The sequence below is a fragment of the Xenopus laevis genome, chromosome 7L, assembly GCF_017654675.1.
Source record: "Xenopus laevis strain J_2021 chromosome 7L, Xenopus_laevis_v10.1, whole genome shotgun sequence".
Classification (NCBI taxonomy): domain Eukaryota; kingdom Metazoa; phylum Chordata; class Amphibia; order Anura; family Pipidae; genus Xenopus; species Xenopus laevis.
The window spans coordinates 37,239,845-37,258,181 of NC_054383.1; the positions used below are offsets into that span (position 1 = coordinate 37,239,845).

Below are 18,337 nucleotides of genomic sequence, written 5' to 3' on the forward strand. Positions count from 1 at the left end.
TCTGTGAGTAAAATAGAACCAACAAACATGACCCCAAAACATATAAAGGGGTTGTTAACCTTTGACTTAACTTTTAGTATGACGTAGAGAGTGATATTTGCCTTTGGGTTTCCATTTTTTTATTTTTTGTGTTTTTAATTATTTAGCTTTTTATTCAGCATCTCTCCAGTTTCCACTGTCTGCAATATGGTTGCTAGGGTCCAAAGTACCCTAGAAACCATTAATTGATTTGAATGAGGGGCTGGAATATGAACAGGAGAGGGCCCGAATAGAAAGATGAGTAATAAAAAGCAGCAATAATAATAAATTTGTCGCCTTACAGAGCATTTGTTTTTTTAGAAGGGGTCAATGACCCCCACTTGAAAGCTGGAAAGAATCAGAAGTCATATAATTCAAAAACTATAAAGAGAAAGAAAAGAAATAAAGAAGAGAGAGAAAAAATGAAGGCCAATTGAAAAGATGCTTAGAATTAGCCATTCTATAATATTCTAAAAGTTAGCCTAAAGGTGAGCCACCCCTTTTGAAAGAGGGAGGGCTTCTAACAAATAAAACCTCAGTTTCTTGGTAGTATCAGCTGAACAATAAAGTTGCTGTCCTGTAAATAACACTTTTCCCACATACACTAAATGATAAATGTTACCATCACATGACATAATGGCCCAGATTCAATTCAGTGAGAAAAAGTTTATCACGTGAAATCGCATGGACGAGATTCAATTTGAGATGCAATTCAGTTCAGAAAATATTATCTGTTTTTCTCACGAAAACTCTATTGAAGTCTATGGGGAAAAACTGGAACTGAATTAGGAGAAAAGTTTTTCCTTCTTGAATCCATGACTTTTCACGTGCTAAACCGTTAAATACATTTTTCTCGCTGAATTGAATTTGGTCCCTATATGCAAATTAGGATTGGGAATTGGTTTGGCGAGGCACAAGGATTCAGCCACATCCGAATCTGCTGAAAGAGGCCGAATCCCAATAAACCTGCTTTAGTTTACTTTTTTTGTTTTGTGATTATATTCCTCGGAGTGCTGTCATTTGTTTTGAAATGCATGCTGTTTAAATTTGGACTGGCATATATATATATATATATATATATATATATATATATATATATATATATATATATATATATATATATATATATATATATATATATATATATATATATATATATATATATATATATATATATATATATATATATATATATATATATATTGGACCGAATCCACTATTTGGATTCGGCCGAATCAATCTTGGAAGATACCAAACCGAATCTTAATCCTAATTTGCATATGCAAATTAGAGGCGGGAAAGGAAAAAGTGGAAAAAATTGGTTTACTTCCTTGTTTTGTAAAAAAAAAAAATCACGTGAAATCCCGCCCTCCCCACAATTTGATTCGGATTCGGTTCGGCCAGGCACAAGGATTAACATAAAACAAACCAATCATTTAAACACATTGTGGTGAGAAAACGTGAGTGTTGACGTCATCCAGCGTCAGATGGGGTGAACAAAATGCAAAACACTTTATATACACATAAACAAAACAAATAATAAAGAAAAAGAAAAATATAAAAGCAGACACTGTATATAGTGGAGTGTAACATATAGACACAGACAATTTGACTTTTGGTTGTGCGTTCCATATAGCAATCGGTGGAACACACGACTAAAAATCAAATTAATGTCTGGGTGCCAGTCCAAATTTAAACAGCATGCATTTTAACAAATGACAGCACTCCAAGGAATATAATATATATATATATACATTTTAGTTGTTTTCTAAAACGGTGTATGTTGTAACTGCTATATTTGGTTTAATGTACTCCTATTGTAAAATTTAATGATATTTTAAGTCTGTGAGAAATTCCATGACCGTAAAGAGACATAAGGAGAAGGCCATCCTCTTCCATCCCTAGGTATGGTTATGCTTAGGGCATTATCGGATCCTATACCTGTACAATAAAGTCTTTGTATAAAGATAAAGCTACAAACAAAATCAACCGAGCAAAGAGGAGGGGATGTAATAAACGTTTACCTCTATGAATGTAATTTACATAAAAGAAGAAAATAAAGAATAGTTTTTTTACACCATGTTATGAAATGTAAATGACATGAATTAATGTATAATAATGCTTTCCTGAAAGTTATCTATTTTAGAATGAAGTCAGTGGATAACTTTTCCTTCTGAAAATGAATTTTATGTTGCATTGTTTATCTTTTTATTTCACTACCAATGCTTTCTGTCCTGATCATTTGCCGGTGTATGCTTTCATTTAATATTGTCAAAATAACGTATTAAGATCTTCAAGAGAGCAGTTATCATGCAAGTGACCATCCATATTTTTGACTGATTCTCTGAAATCTTCATTTACTTGGATTGCAACATGATGTTCAGTACATCTATGTATTTAGAGAAAACAAATGTTATATTTTATCAGGGGTTTCTAAACGAATCCAAACCAAAGCCCAGTTGGCAAGTGTTCAAAAGTTTTCTTTTAATTCATTATTCCAATTCGTTATTTAAATTAGTTCTGTGGAGTTTGTTATACGGCTGCTCCTTTAAATTCAGAAAAAACACCATAGTTAGAAACAAACGGTATTGTAGGTTATGAGACAGTTTGTGTGGCGAGGACTGACTCAGCAAGACTGGATGAATATAGTCACCAACTGAAGAATGCTTTAGTGTTCATTAAATCAGTCTATAATTGAATTAAATGGTTTTAATCATTGGTTTTCCTTGGCTTCAGGAAGTAATTTGTGAACTTGAAAGATTTTATAAGAGGGGAGATAAATGAGAGCACAGGGTGTATACAATAGGCCCAGAATTTCTGCATCAAATTTACATTGAAAGCTTATTTATTTATTTTCATCGAGAACAGAGAAGCTACATTTTTTTTTTATAAAAAAATACTCATACAGTAACTTTTATTATTGTTAAATACAGTGGAACCTCAATATTACATCCCCTGATTTTTAATTTTCCCTCATTTTACATTGTTGATTTGTGGTCCCACCTATAAATTGTACATAATAAGTTTCCCTGATTTTCCATTTTCCTGGATTTTACACAATTTTTCTGGTCCCCTGAAAATAGAAAATGGGGGTTCTACTGTATACTTAAAAAATAAGAAAACTAGTAAAATCCATTGAAAATTGTATTGCTGTGAAGATCAATGAAGCCAGTAACGATGTTTAGGTTTACCTGGGTTAGGGCCTGTTATGGGTTGAGTTTCTCACTCGCACATCACTCGAAGCCCTCTCTATATTGTTGTTACTTGTTCCCAGATAAATTACATTACATTAGCACATAATACTTCCATAGAGTTTTTAAGGTCAGAATAATGCCTAAAGGAGATCCCATATAGGTGTACATATATAATGATGCTTGTAAGCCCTTTAAAATGTTATATATTTTTATAAGAATGTAACCTAAAACATCATCTGATTTTCAAACAAGTCCTTAAAGGAAAACTATACCCCCAAAATGAACACTTAAGCAACAGATAGTTCATATCATATTAAGTGGCATATTAAAGAATCTTACCAAACTGGAATATATATTTAAGTAAATATTGCCCTTTTACATCTCTTGCCTTGAGCCACCATTTCGTGATGGACTGTGTGCTGTTTCAGAGATCACCTGACCAGAAATACTTCAACTCTAACTGTAACAGGAAGAAGTGTGGAAGCAAAAGACACAACTCTGTCTGTTAATTGGCTCATGTGACCTAACATGTTGGTATGTTTGTGAGTACAGTGAATCCTACGATCCCAGGGGGCGGCCCTTATTTTTTAAAATGGCAATTTTCTATTTTGGATTACCCAATGGCACATACTACTAGAAAAGTATATTATTATGAAAATGGTTTATTTACATGAAGCAGGATTTTATATATGAGCTGTTTTATGCAATATCTTTTTATAGAGACCTACATTGTTTGGGGGGTATAGTTTTCCTTTAAAATAGAACCTAGTTAAACAAATGAAAACAAAATTATCATATTTGGTAATTTATTTTTTGAAAAAAAAAGATCCAGTAACATATCTGCATGTGGCAAAAGTAAGAGAATCCTTAGGATTATCATATCATTTGAAGTTAAAATCAGAGTCTGGTGTTTTCAGTCATTGGGATGACAATCAGATGTTAGGGAGAGACCCTGTTTTATTTAAGACCTGGGATCCGTCCGGATCCATCAAAACCTGATCACACATATGACACATTTGTGGATGTGTATCATGGCTTGAACAAAGGAGATTTCTGAGGACCTCAGAAAGAGTTTTTTATGCCCTTAAAGCTGGGAAAGATTGCACCAATCAACAGTCAGACAGATTGTGTACAAATAAAGGAAATGCAAGACCATTGTTACCCTACCCACAAATAGTCTACCATCAAAGATAACTCCAACTGCAATGCGCCTAATAGTCCAAGACGCTACAAAGGAACCCAAGGTAACTTCTAAGCAATTGAAGGCATGTCTCATGGTGAATGATGATGTTCATGAGTCCACCATCATGAGACCACTGAATAGCTATGGTGTTGCAGGGTAGCAAGGAGAACGCCACTGCTCTCCCGCAAAAATGTTGCTGACCATTTGCTAGATCATGTGGACAAACCAGAAGGATACCAGAAGAATGTTTTGTGGATGGATGAAACCAAAATATAACTTTTGGCTTACATTTGGAGATAAATAAGACTACATTCCAGCACATCCCATCTGTGAAGCATGGTGTTGGGAATGTTCTGGTTTGGGCCTGTTTTGATGCATCTGGGCCTGGATGGAACAATTAATTCTGAACTATACCAGATAATTCAAAAGGAAAATATCCAGACATCTGTCCGTGAACTGAATGCCAAGATTGGGTCATGCAGCAAGACAACGATTCTAAAAACATAAGTCATTCTAACAAAGTATGGTTAAAGTAAGAAAAAAGTTAATGTTCTGGAATGGCCAAATCCAAATCCTGAGCCATAGTGATAAGCAAATCTGTCCCGTTTCGCTTTGCCGAGAAACTTGCAAAACTTTTTTAAGGAATATTTTGTCGCATGTCATTTTAGCAACAAACTACAGTAAAATCTATGGCCGTTTTTTTTTTCTTTTTGTAGAATCAAATTTTTGCTTTGGGGCTACCAATAAAAATAAGGAATGGCAAAATCCTAATGCATTTTCACTCAGTACTGCTACACACATGCCCTCCTAACCACAAGGCTATGGCTGCTTTTTCAATGAAAAAAAAACGTTGCCAATTTCTTAAAATATGTCTGTTTTTTGATATTACCTCTGGTCGAATGGTAATGGTATCTACTACTGCTACACTGTAACTGTTAAGCAAAAAGTACCATCTATAGTTTATATAGTGAATAAAGTACTCCTCTTGTATAATATAAGGATATTATAAGTTACCGAGGAGTTTCATGACCATATAAAAACATGAGGCCGAAGGCCGAGTGTTTTTATACAGGTCATGGAACTCCGAGGTAACTTCTAATATCCTCATATTTTACAACTGGGGGTACTTTATTTATTATAATACACAAATTTCAATGAGTCATGTGACAGAAATGACATCAGAACTCACCGTTTATAACTGATGACATCAGAACTCACCGTTTATAAGGATATAATTTACAAGATATTCATGGCTTTTGTGTATTATATATTACTACTAGCTCACATAAACTGGCACAACTAATAATGTATCTGAAGAGATAATATCTGGGTGCTTTGTATCTCACTTTAAAATGAATAAATTATATATGGATGTATATGGGATGGCTCAGATCCCTTTGGTTGATGTGGAAGGAGAGGGGAAGGATAAAATGACACATCCATTTGTCTCGCATGCATGCGTTTGACGCGTGTCATTTTATTTTGTTGCGCAAGACAAAAATAGCCGAATTCTGAATTTTTTAAGCAGTTTAAAGGAAGTTTTCACCGCCGGTGGAACGCACCTAATCAGTACAAGGCAAAATGTTTTGTTTATCACTAGTCCTGACCTTAATCCAATTGAAATGTTATCCAAAGACCTAAAGCGAGCAAGTTCATGTGAAAAAACCCCCGGATATTCAAGAGCTGAAGCTGTTCGGTATGGAGAAATGGGCTAAAATTCCTCAGAGTTGATGTGCAGGACTGATCAACAGTTACCGCAAAAGTTTAGTTGCATTTATTGCTGCACAAGGGAAATAAGGTAAAAGATAGAGATGTCGGATGAGGTCACAGCGTTGATCCGATGCAACACGACTGTCGGATGCAAACGATGAGACTTCATCCGACATCTCTATCTTTTACCTAATTTCCAGCGCATGCGATTTGTCGCAGCGCGTCGGATCACACCGAAAACGTCCATGTAGTCCTACCCTAAGATATAGCAGCCTCCTGGAACATTTTATTAACTACTGTTTCTGGAATAACAAAATAACCTCTGTCACTGCTTTTAAATGCTTCTTTAAATGGCCTCCATGGAAGATTCATTTTAATGTAATTCAGGAAAGATTATTTTTTTAAATCGGCAGGTTTGTGGAGTGGAGAGGAGGACCTGGCAAAATACTATTAAAGATAAAATTAATTTTTAAGTGGGAGTAATACCAAATATTACATGAGTTCAGCATTTTTGGTTTTTTAAAAAATATTTTGAAATTAAAAATGAATAGCTATTTTTATGCAACTGCCTAGAAAAATGTAGCATAGAAAAATGTTATTGTTTTAGAGTATTTTAATTTGTTTTCTTGTAGTATAGCAGTCACTGCAAATCCGAGACATTTTCACGATGTTTCTCTGTGTTTCTCTTAGGTTCCAGGTTGAAATTGCTTATTGCAGAGAAAGCTGCAACTGAAACAAACAGTACTTTCCAAGTGCAAACATCGAATGATAGAGTTCGCCGAGCTGCCACGTCAAGAACAGAACGGATCTGGCCGGGAGGAATCATACCATATGCCATAGCGGGGAATTTTACAGGTAACAGAAAACCTAAAGTTTACAAATCATTGTGCAGTGCTATGTGTTCATTTAGATGCATGGGCGAAATTTGGAAATTGCTGTATTTTATATGTCATTATTATTTAAAAAAAAAATCTTACCTATTTTACATATCTTACACAATAGCATAGATGCACTGCACTCACCTGCTTGTTTTCAGCTTCTACTGAGGTTCTCAGGGGAGAAATGGGACATAATTATTTGCAATACTCTTACTGGGAGGATATACAACAGTGGTCCCCAACCAGTGGCTTTTGTCAACATGTTGCTTACCAACCCCTTGGACGTTGCTCCAAGTTGCCCAAAGCAGGTGTTTATTTTTGAATTCCTGGCTTGGAGGCAAGTTTTGGTTGCATAGAAACCAGGTGTACTGCCAAACAGAACCTCCTGTAGGCTGCCAGTCCTTATAGGGGCTCACAAATGGCCAATCACTGCCTTTATTTGTCACCCCAAGGGACTATTTTGATGCTTGTGTTGCTCCCCAACTCTTTTTGCATCCAAATGTTGCTAATGGGTAAAAAAGGTTGTGGATCCCTGATGTACAACAGACTAATGAATTTGCCAAATTACAGCAAATCAGCAATAAGTATATCTTGTAGGTGCACTGTACAACCAGATGTGCCTTTCCCTTCTATCTAAACAGTCCTCATGCACAGTATTACCAGCAATCACACAGAGAGAGTGATATAAATAGTGTAATAATAATCTAACGTTACCAAAGTAACAATGAAAATGATTCTGATTGATGATTCAGTGTTCCAGAATATATTATGCCCACTCCATCATGACTAATCAATTTATTTCACATAAAGTTTTAAAAGTTACACTTGCGGTAATAACGAGAACTGCATACGTTCAGGGGCAGATTTATCAAGGGTCGAAGTGAATTTGAGGGAATTTTTCGAAGTAAAAAAATTCTAAATTCTAAGTAATTTTTTGGATACTTCAACCACCGAATAGAATACTACGACTTCGACTTTGAATTCGATTCGAAGTAAAATAGTTTGAATATTTGACCAATCGAATCTTTAAAAAAACGTCAATTTCAGTACTTGCCAGAGCATTTTTCTTCTTCTAGAGCATTTTTCTACATTTTTTTGAAGTCAAAGAAAAATCATTCGATCGATAGATGAAATCCTTCGAACCGTTTGATTCGAAGGATTTCAATGTTCGATCGAACGATTATACTTCGACCGCAAATGGCCAAATTCAATGTAAAAAAAACTTCGATATTCAAAGTATTCCAATTCGATGGTTGAAATGCGAAGCTTTTTCTACTTCGAAATTCGACCCTTGATAAATCTGCCCCTCAATATACTTTACACTACCTTTGTCTACATGTGGGGATTTTTCAGGCCCAACAAGTTGCGTTTCTTTATTTGACTTTCTCAGGGGCAAAACAAAAGTGTATTTTTTAACTTTTTATGTGGAATAGATGTATAGTAATTATTGTGGAGTATGGTCACTGTTTTTTACATGTTTCTTTAGTCAAGGTTCAGTTTTTGTATGTAGAATATTTTGTGTCATACAAATAACAGCCTAGCAAAGTCAAACAAAAAACATACCCAAACATAACCCAGAATAATATATGACAAACTCAACAAAATGGACGACACATCTGGACAAGGCTTTATTGGCAGGCAGCGATACAATGCCTTGTTTTTCCAGAATAATATAGAACATTGTTTATTTCTGAGGGAAACCGTAATATATACTGTACATCATGACTTTGTGGCATATGAGCTTGAAAGAAGTCACAACAAACATTTTTGGGTGCACTGCAAATGCAGCAGGGTATTGAGTTTTTTAGGGGGGAAAACTCAAATTTTTAGAGGAAAAAAACCTTGAATTTTTAGAGTTTTATACCCCAAAGCTGCTAAAAATCCAAATCTGAAAATACTCCATTTAAAACCTGTCGAGGTTATGTAGAATCAATAGCAGATGTCCCATTTGCAAATTGAAGATGTTTCTTGACATCTTGATCTGCGCTGGATTTTGTACGATAATCTGAAAAGGTCACAGTATTTTGGGCGACAACTCAAAAAATAACAATACGAATCGGGTGTCAAATTTGCAAAATTCATACGATTCATTGTTGCACTATATTGTTGACTTTTCCCACACCGACATTTCCGTGCTGATTATTTAATAAGTTAGTTAAATTTGTGGATGGGAGTTAGGTCGTACTTTGTTTTAATTAAAAAATTTTTTAAAAAAATGAGTTTTAGTAAATACCCCCCATGTGTTTTTGCCACCATAGTTCCCTCTTGAATAACTAGGGTGGTCACAATGCCCTTTTGTGTCTACTCTTACATGCCTTTGACATGAATGAGAAACACACTTGGCTATGGTAGATACTGGTGATATCATCGGTAACGCCAAACCAAGCTTTCCCAAACAGTGTTCAGAAAAGTGCAATTGCGAGGAGAATTGTCAGCTCAGATAATACATGTTTATTATACACTTTCCCTCCCAAATAGTCCAAATATAAGGATATTATAAGTCACTGAGGAGGTCCATAACCATATAAAAGCATGAGGCCGAAGGCCCTTGTTGGAAAATCCTCATATTTTCTAACATGGGGTACAAGTTTTAGTGAGTCATGTGACAAAAATGACATCACTACTAACCGTTTATAACTGATTACATCACTAGTCACGTGTATAAGGTAATAATTTACAAGATATTCATGGCTTTTGTGTATTATAATTTAATAGCTGCCTAAATGAGTTAACTGACATTATAATATAATTATATGATTGTAGATCAGTTATCCAGCATGGCTGACTTTGTTTATAAAGGGCAACATAGTGTTCTTATTACATTTGGCTACGGTTGGTGCACCACATACAGTAAAGGACCTGTTATCCAGAATGCTCGGGACCTGGGGCTTAAATCTACTAGAAAATCATTTAAATAAACCCAATAGGCTGGATTAATTATATATTAGTTTGGATGAAGTACAAGGTACTGTTTTGTTATTACAGAGAAAAAGGAAATAATTGGATTATTATTGGAATAAAATGGAGTTTATGGGAGACAGCCTTTCCATAATTCGGAACTTTCTGGATAACGGATCCCATACCTGTATTATATTATATAGTCATTTCATCAGAATTTTTATTTATGTATATATTCCCTTGAGAGCATGTTTGTTACAAAAGTAGTTAGGGGAATAAGGGTACACTGTTCACATAAATTTTTATTTTTTCATTTTTAGGTACTCAAAGAGCAATCTTTAAGCAAGCAATGAGGCACTGGGAAAAACACACTTGTGTAACTTTTGTTGAAAGAACAGATGAGGAAAGTTTCATTGTATTTACTTACAGACCATGTGGGTAAGTATAAAAACTCCAAATGACAAACAATGTTGCTTGGAATGCTGTGCTTATTCATGTTTTTGAGTTAATTTTACATACTACAGATTTTTTAATAGTTATGCATAAAGTATGTTAAAGTAGTTTATAATTGTATCAAGATGGCATTTGTTATACAGAAACTCTCCTTATTACTAATAGTGTGCCTAATGCTTGTGCTATACAGTATATATATATTAGACCTTCCAGTTGTCCCTATTTAGTCTGGGGACAGTCCTGATTTGTGATGCTCAAAAGGAGTTGGATTTTACCAGCAGCTGGCAGAAGTTAGGTCTTTAGCCTCAACATTAAGATTTTCCAATCAGATCAGCAGGTATCTTTAGCTGGTAAACATCTGCCCTCAAATTATGTTCTGGGCACAGAACTATATGCACTCTAGACTATGCCTTATAACATTACATTTTAGCTAGGGGACATAAATGGATTGTTAGTACTGATTTAAAAAGCGTGTATTTCCAAAAATGTTTTATTTTGAGGACTGGTAACCAAGAGGAAGAATGCCAGCTTGTGTGCATACTTGTCATGTAAAACAATTGTGCTAGCACTGCCCTTTATTTTGGAAAAGCTTTAACTATAATTTCTTTCTTGCAAGCATGGCAAGATGATATAATCATTTAATATTTATTAAAAACACTCTACTCTGCTGAGTACACATTTAATATGTTTTGCTGTATCTTTGACTGATACAGCCATGCGTCCATGCTATGTATGATAGCAGTTGCTTTATTAAAATGTCTCCATATATGGGAGGAGTTTATTGGCTGGTTATCAGCAGATATAAGACAAAGCCAATTATAGGTTTTAAAACTTAAATAGGAATCTTGGTGGTGGACGGTAGCTCTTGTCGCATATGTACCAGGATAAAATTAAAAAATGGAAGTATATTTGCAAGTACAGTATATGTTACCGGATACCTGCAAAGTAAATCTTTGCAGATCTGATTGTATTAAAAATAATTATTATTCATGATTCATGTCTGGGCTTGGTGGACAATAGAAATAAAAGCCAACCTTGTAATTTTTACTTAGTCTGAAAGCATAGTATCTCTACTGTACCTGTAAGACAAAATATGAACAAGGCAGAAAATGTAGAGAATTATTTGATAATTGTTTTTAAAATTTTTTAAGATGCTGTTCATATGTAGGTCGTCGTGGAGGAGGCCCTCAGGCTATATCCATAGGCAAAAACTGCGACAAGTTTGGCATCGTGGTCCATGAGTTAGGTCATGTTGTTGGATTTTGGCATGAACACACCCGGCCAGACAGGGATGAACATGTGTCAATAATAAGAGAGAACATACAACCAGGTGAGAAAATTATAAGTTGAAGTATGTACAATTTGGCATATAACACTTTAAACAAACCAAATCACCCATCTGCAACATGCTACTGGGTCAGTAAGGTTGTATAGTACTACGTGATATTTGTTTGATCAGATACAAATCTATCTTAAGATGCTCCACTCTCCTTTATCCAAGGCTTTTGTTCCTTCAATAACTACAAGTACCTAGTGTTCTGTCGTTTGTGGTCTGTTAATCATAGAACATACAAGCCATTGTGAGATCTGGAGGAGAACTGACTATTAATGCAGTGTTTCAGCTGTCCATTTTAGAAGATCTAAACTGATTTGCGTCCCTTTTAAGCATTACACAGCTGTAGCACAATACCTTTTTTATGTTTTTCTTTCCCATTCATTCATGTATAATCATTCACACCATTTAATTCAATGTTTGATTTACAACAACAATTCGGTTGGTAACATGGACACGTTTTGATTTCTCGTTCTACTCTCGTTGTCTGTATTATCTAACATTGTCAGGGAGCTTTGTGTTCCTGTATAAAGCAACACCTTTATGTCACATTTTTTTTTATTGGGAAAGATTGGAATGTACTGATTTATCACTAACACTAAAGAAAGTTAAATAACTATTAACATACAGCACTATTTATGTTTTGGTTATACATACTGGAACAGCTTAGTTTACAGACACATATCTTTTCAACATTTGAGAAAGCAATATACAGTATGACATCCTAAGACTGAAATCGTCTTTATAGGCTACTACAATTGGTCTTTTGTTATATTTTTATTATTAGTTTTTTTAAAATTATTTAGCATTTTGTCCAGCAGTTCTTCAGTTTGGAAATTTAGCATCTAGTTAGTAGGGTGCAGTTAACCCTAGCAATTAGGCAGTGGTGTGAATAAAAAAGTACCAATTACTTGTATAAATAATACATGCAAATATTTCAAATATATACAAATGAGACAGCCATGGTTGCCCCTATAGTGTTCCTAGTGCTTTAGAACTAAATATTTTTCAATGCAGAAACAGTTGTCTCATAATGGAAATGCTGCTAAATGAAATTCCATCGAAGTGCCTAGAATTCAAGAACATTTTTTATAAAGTCTTGAGTGTCATGATAAGGAAAATGTGTGTACAAACAAAAAAAAAAATGTCAGGAAAGAATATTTAAGTAGTCCATATTTATGATAAATATAAAAATCTCTTAAATTTCAAATTTTTAGATGAGACAATAGTTTCATAAAGTTAAATTGTTGGTGGCTAATGCATCTCACTAGTCCATGTTAAGCTTTTAAAATACAAAGTAAGCCCAGGGGCATAAGTCTTTATTTTATTATTAAAAATGTATAGGTTTGCTTTATCCGTTCCAGTGGGCAGCAGTCCTACATGTATATCCCTCCCCAACCTACCTACCTACCTATTTTGTGAAGTTCTTGCTAGCCTCTTTTTATTTGTTGCCTCTGTGTGTCAATTGCCAACACTCCTTTTTAAGTGAAATCTTATCTTTTTTTAAAACTAAAATTTTTAATGCTAAAAGGGGAACAGCACACTATAGCTTTGTTTCTGTGCTGTTTTGAGCACACTTTGTGAGTCAACTTGCCCATATTGCTTTACTTTATATTAAAAAATTCAAATGTTCATTAGGCTTGACATACTGCAAAGCAAAACAGTCAAAGCTTGTTCCTAATAAAACATAATTATCTGCAATGTGTTTACAAGTGTTTATCTTTGCAGGCCAGGAGTATAACTTCCTAAAAATGGAACCAGGCGAAGTGAGTTCTTTGGGAGAAACCTATGATTTTGACAGTATCATGCACTATGCCCGGAACACATTCTCAAGGTTGGAATCTAAGGTTATGTCCTTTATGTTCTTCATAGAATTTGTTATTTTATACTTGTGTAATTAAGCGTGTCGCCTACATTATATGTGGCGCCATGTAAGCCTGTGGTTCATTCTTCACTCAATGCCAGTTTTGTGTTCCCTCCGAATAAGGAATTGAAGCTCCTCATTTAATGTGGCATAAAAAAATCTTTTCAGTGTGTTTCTAATGCACACGGTAACTAAGACCATGGAATTTTTGGTCCTCTATGTACATCTCAACATATAATTTAATTTCAATTCAAATAAAGGATTCAAACATGATGGAGGAATCTGAATCTTTAGATACAATTATTAAAGTAAATGGATTTATCAGAAAAGGGGACTAAAAAATGGATTGCTCATTATGTAATACATGTCTTTATCTCTAAAACTACTGTTGTGTCCCTGTTTATAAGTAATGTTACAATGATTACAGCAATATTCTGTTAAATTTAAGTTTGTTAGTATAGGTTGCTTCATTATATTTTCCTGCCATTCTCCAATGCCTGTGTGCTGGTAAAAACGAACAATAAGTATAAGTAGAAAAATAAAACGCACCAACAGGATTTAGTACAAAATAAAAAAGGAAGGAAAAAAAGAAGAATAAAATCCTTTTTTATTTTGTACTAAGTCCTGTTGGTGCGGTTTATTTTTCTATATATATATATATATACACACACCCACACACCACACACACGTACGTGTGTATGTATAGAATCTATTATGTGGAATGCATGGAACCTAGATGGTCCCTTATTCCTTACAAATCTTTCATAATATGAATAACCATCTTAAATCTGCAAAAAAAAACTTTAATCCCAAATTTAATCCCAATAGGATTGATTTAGAACCAATATGGGTTCTATGCAGCATAGGTAGAATCATGTACAAAGTGCTGTTTTATTATTAATTTTAACATTTTTAATTGAACACTGTGGGATATGGCCTTCCTGTATATCCTGTTTCCTGGATAATGGGTTTCTGGATAGGGGATCTTACATGTGCGCAAACATATATTTGTCTAGTCCACACTACTGAAGTGTTTGCTGCAAAGGACCCCTTCCAAAAGTTATGATTCAGATGGATTTATATTATGATAAATGTCCAGTCAAAACAATTTGACTTTTGAGTTTCCTGTCTGTATGTTTTGGCAATAAATGATCAAAGATTTAAATAAGGCATATCCTAAGCCATACTCTGGACTCATCACACATACAGAAAGGGTTACAGGAATGCCTTTGCAGTTAAAAAATGCAGATTAAATAAACTACATTGCCCTTTATCAGTATAACAATGATGTGATAACAATTTAATTTTTTTTCAAATAAGTGTCACTAAAAATGCTTTTTTCTATTTGTAGTGTGGTGCTCCAGTCAAGATAATATGTATATCTATTTTCTGATTTTTTTTTTTTACATACATTTAAGGGTTGTCCTACTGAGCTCTGGCTCACTTTCAATGCTGGTAGTAGCAGGTATATTTTTAGGGCTAATTGCCTTGAAGGACTGATGTATAATATTTTATTCTTGATAGAACAAAGTATATTATAGTAAATAGCTAATGCATTTTCTAAAGGCAAAAAAACATCTTAAAAATGTGGAGCATAATACAATTTTATAGTTAAAATCGTTAATCATGTTGTGGAGGGAGTTTCAGACACTTCGACAATGATAAAAAGCCGAAGAAAACAGAATATAAATCTATTCTTGTTCAAAATTGACATTTAGCAAGCCATGTAATGTTTAGGACCTCTTGCTTTTGGTAAACTAACAAAGGAGTCTCTACCTAGTGTTACAACCCATCTGTGTCCCAAGCCTTCAAAACCCAGCAATTCATCACCCATCAAGTTGGAATTTAAAGGAATTAAAGATATTAATCTCCCTATGGCTTGAAAGGAGATAAAAGAATCATCTCTAGGGATGACAACACTGTCAGAATTGACCATGAATGAGGCATTGTTTAGCCAAACATAATGTGAACGAAGGAAAGCGAAGAAGAATAAGATACTGGGAGAAAAAGCAGCAGTTCTTAATCATGTATCATAACCTTTTTGACTGGCAACACAATTTGACCACTTATTTCATTTATGTCATTGAGCATGTCTTATGTCTTATTTGTAAGTATATTGGCATCGTCTTAAAACTAGGTTCTAAATTGCACTCTATGTAACACGTTTCCTTATAGTCTATATACAGAGAGACCTTTTGATGGGTGCACCATAATTGGCGTAACAAGAAAATAGTCCTATGATTACGTGCCACTTTTCAGCATGAAATAAGGCTACAGGGATGGTATTCCTGTATTTTTGTGGCTTTTTTGGATTTCTTGAGTGCCCATTGCCTTGTTTTTTAACAGATTTTTGATATGGGTTACTGTCAAGTTGTAAAGTTTCATAGTTTTACTAAATTAAAAATTAATACAGTTATGGTAGCTGTTGTTCAGAATTCTCGGGCCCTGGAATTTTTCTGGATTATAGTGAATCTTTCTGTAATTTGGATCTTCATACCTTAATTATACTGTAAAATAGGATTGTTTTGCCACCAATAAGGATTAATTATATCTTCGTTTGAATCAAGTACATGGTACTGTTTTATTATTACAGAGAAAATGGGGAAAAAAATTACAAACTTGGATTATTTGTATAAAAAAATTACAAACTTGGATTATTTGTATAAAATGGAGTTTATGGGATCTGGCCTTCCATTCATTTGGAGATTTCTGGATAACGGTTTACGAATAACCGATCCCATGGCAGTATTAATATTTTATTCCCTAATGACAAATGTAGAGTCTTTAGAATTAATGATGTGGGTTCTAGATAAGTAAAATTAATTGTATTAAACTATAAATAGTGTGTTATCAATTTTTTTAAAAGGCATGTTGTTTTTAGCCCGTCGTGAACATCATGTTCCATAAGCCCAATGCTATTAATTCTACCACTCTATTTTGTCTTCATCTATTCCCCCTGCTAATATTAATGTGAAGCACATGCTTGTGTCCATTCCTCATTCTTTTATGAATGAAAAATGTTTGATTGGTCACTGGGGTGTTGGTACGAACTTATATCAATAAGATATCAGAGTGACAAATGTTACAATTCTTGTTTCTTTTTTTCCTCTTGTTTATTGATAGAAATTTGACAACGAAAATCTGTAACTGTATATCTCTTCCTTTGTACTGATGTGTTAAGGTTCTACTGTTACCTAGGCTGTTAATTTTGCTTTTTCATTATCAGATTGTTGAATTTGTGAATCTGAAATACAGGTATGGGATCCCTTATCTGGAAACTCGTTATCCAGAATGCTCCAAATAACGGGAAGGCCATCTCCTATAGACTCTGTTTTAATCAAATAATTCAAAATATTTATATTGATTTCCTTATTCTCTGCAAAAGTAAAACGGTACTATTGGGGATATTTAATGTTTAAATGGTTTTTTAGTAGACTTAAAATATGGTGAGCCATGCTATGGAAAGACCCTTTATCCAGAAAACCCCAGGTCCCAAGCATTCTGGATAACTGGTCCCATACTTGTATTTGAAAAAGTTTGGCATCGCACAGGACATAGTAAGCAATATACATATAATATATGATATATGAAATGTTCTCTGCTGTTTTCAATATTGCTTACATAATCCTGTGAGCTACATGGATGTAAAATTACCCTTTGTTAACATATTCATTAATAATGCATTGAGCATGTTATGGTGCTACATGACACACCATTTTCCTATGAAAGTGAATGTTGTTATTGGTCATGTTGCACCATGTGACATATAATGCACCATTTAAACCAACTCCTGCTTTATTCTCCTGCCAGCTGTGACATATATATATATATATATATATATATATATATATATATATATATATATATATATATATATATATATATATATATATATATATATATATATATAACAGCATGTGAAGCCGGCACTCACCTTCACCAATAGTCACTGAGGCCGGGTGCTAGCCAGGTAAAGCATACAATCCAAAAAATGAAGGAAGCACTCACGGCAGATTTTTCTTAGAAAAACTTTTTACTGGATCATGCAAACATCAACGCGTTTCGGTACCTCAAGGGACCGTCATCAGGATGTGAAAAGTGGCAAATACTGAAAATACTTAAATACCCCCCACCCAGGAACCTCCCCCTGCAGCGTGCATAATTAATGTGATTAACATCAGGTGTATAAAGTGCATCTCTTAACACTCACATATAGATATATGCTTCATAGATAAGTGTTGAAACAATATATAAGTGAAAAATCATGTGTACTGTAATACTGGCATATTGGATGTGTTTAATATCCTATAAATAAATATATTTTAAATCAATCCATAAGTATTATAAATAACAGTTTTAAAACAGTAAAAACTCCCTTCAGCATAATCGAAAGGGATTTTTCTGTATATCCACCCAACTACTCTCCAATGGTTAAAACCAACATAGAAGTGATATATAAAGAAGTGTGTTAATAGACAGTGAACTATAATATCACATATAATTTATTTTATATTAAAAACATAACTAAGACAATCTTAGCTAAAATCGTTAGGGGACACCACATCTCACTCAGCGTCACTTACCGTATATAGGAAACTGAATAACCTTTTAATTAGTGCTGAATAATACTCAAATAGATAGTAAATAACTGACATATATTTTAAATGAGCACATAGAGGATTTTAAACTCCTCCTCACACCTTATGGCAGCTGGGATATAACAAGCTCACCAAAGTGGGAGGAATGGGAGAGTTATAGTTCAAACATTAGTAATAAAAATTGGGGGAAAATGATTTCTTTTTCTTA

The 18,337-nt window shown here is 34.1% G+C and overlaps 1 protein-coding gene across 1 annotated transcript in view; it reads left to right on the forward strand.

Annotated features, from left to right (window-relative positions):
• Positions 1–18,337, forward strand: part of tll2.L (tolloid like 2 L homeolog) — a 102,910-nt gene that overhangs the window by 61,830 nt on the left and 22,743 nt on the right. Inside the window, 4 exon segments of the mRNA NM_001090908.1 lie at positions 6,796–6,960; positions 10,202–10,319; positions 11,486–11,664; positions 13,396–13,501. Coding sequence (NP_001084377.1) covers positions 6,796–6,960; positions 10,202–10,319; positions 11,486–11,664; positions 13,396–13,501 — 568 coding nt within the window.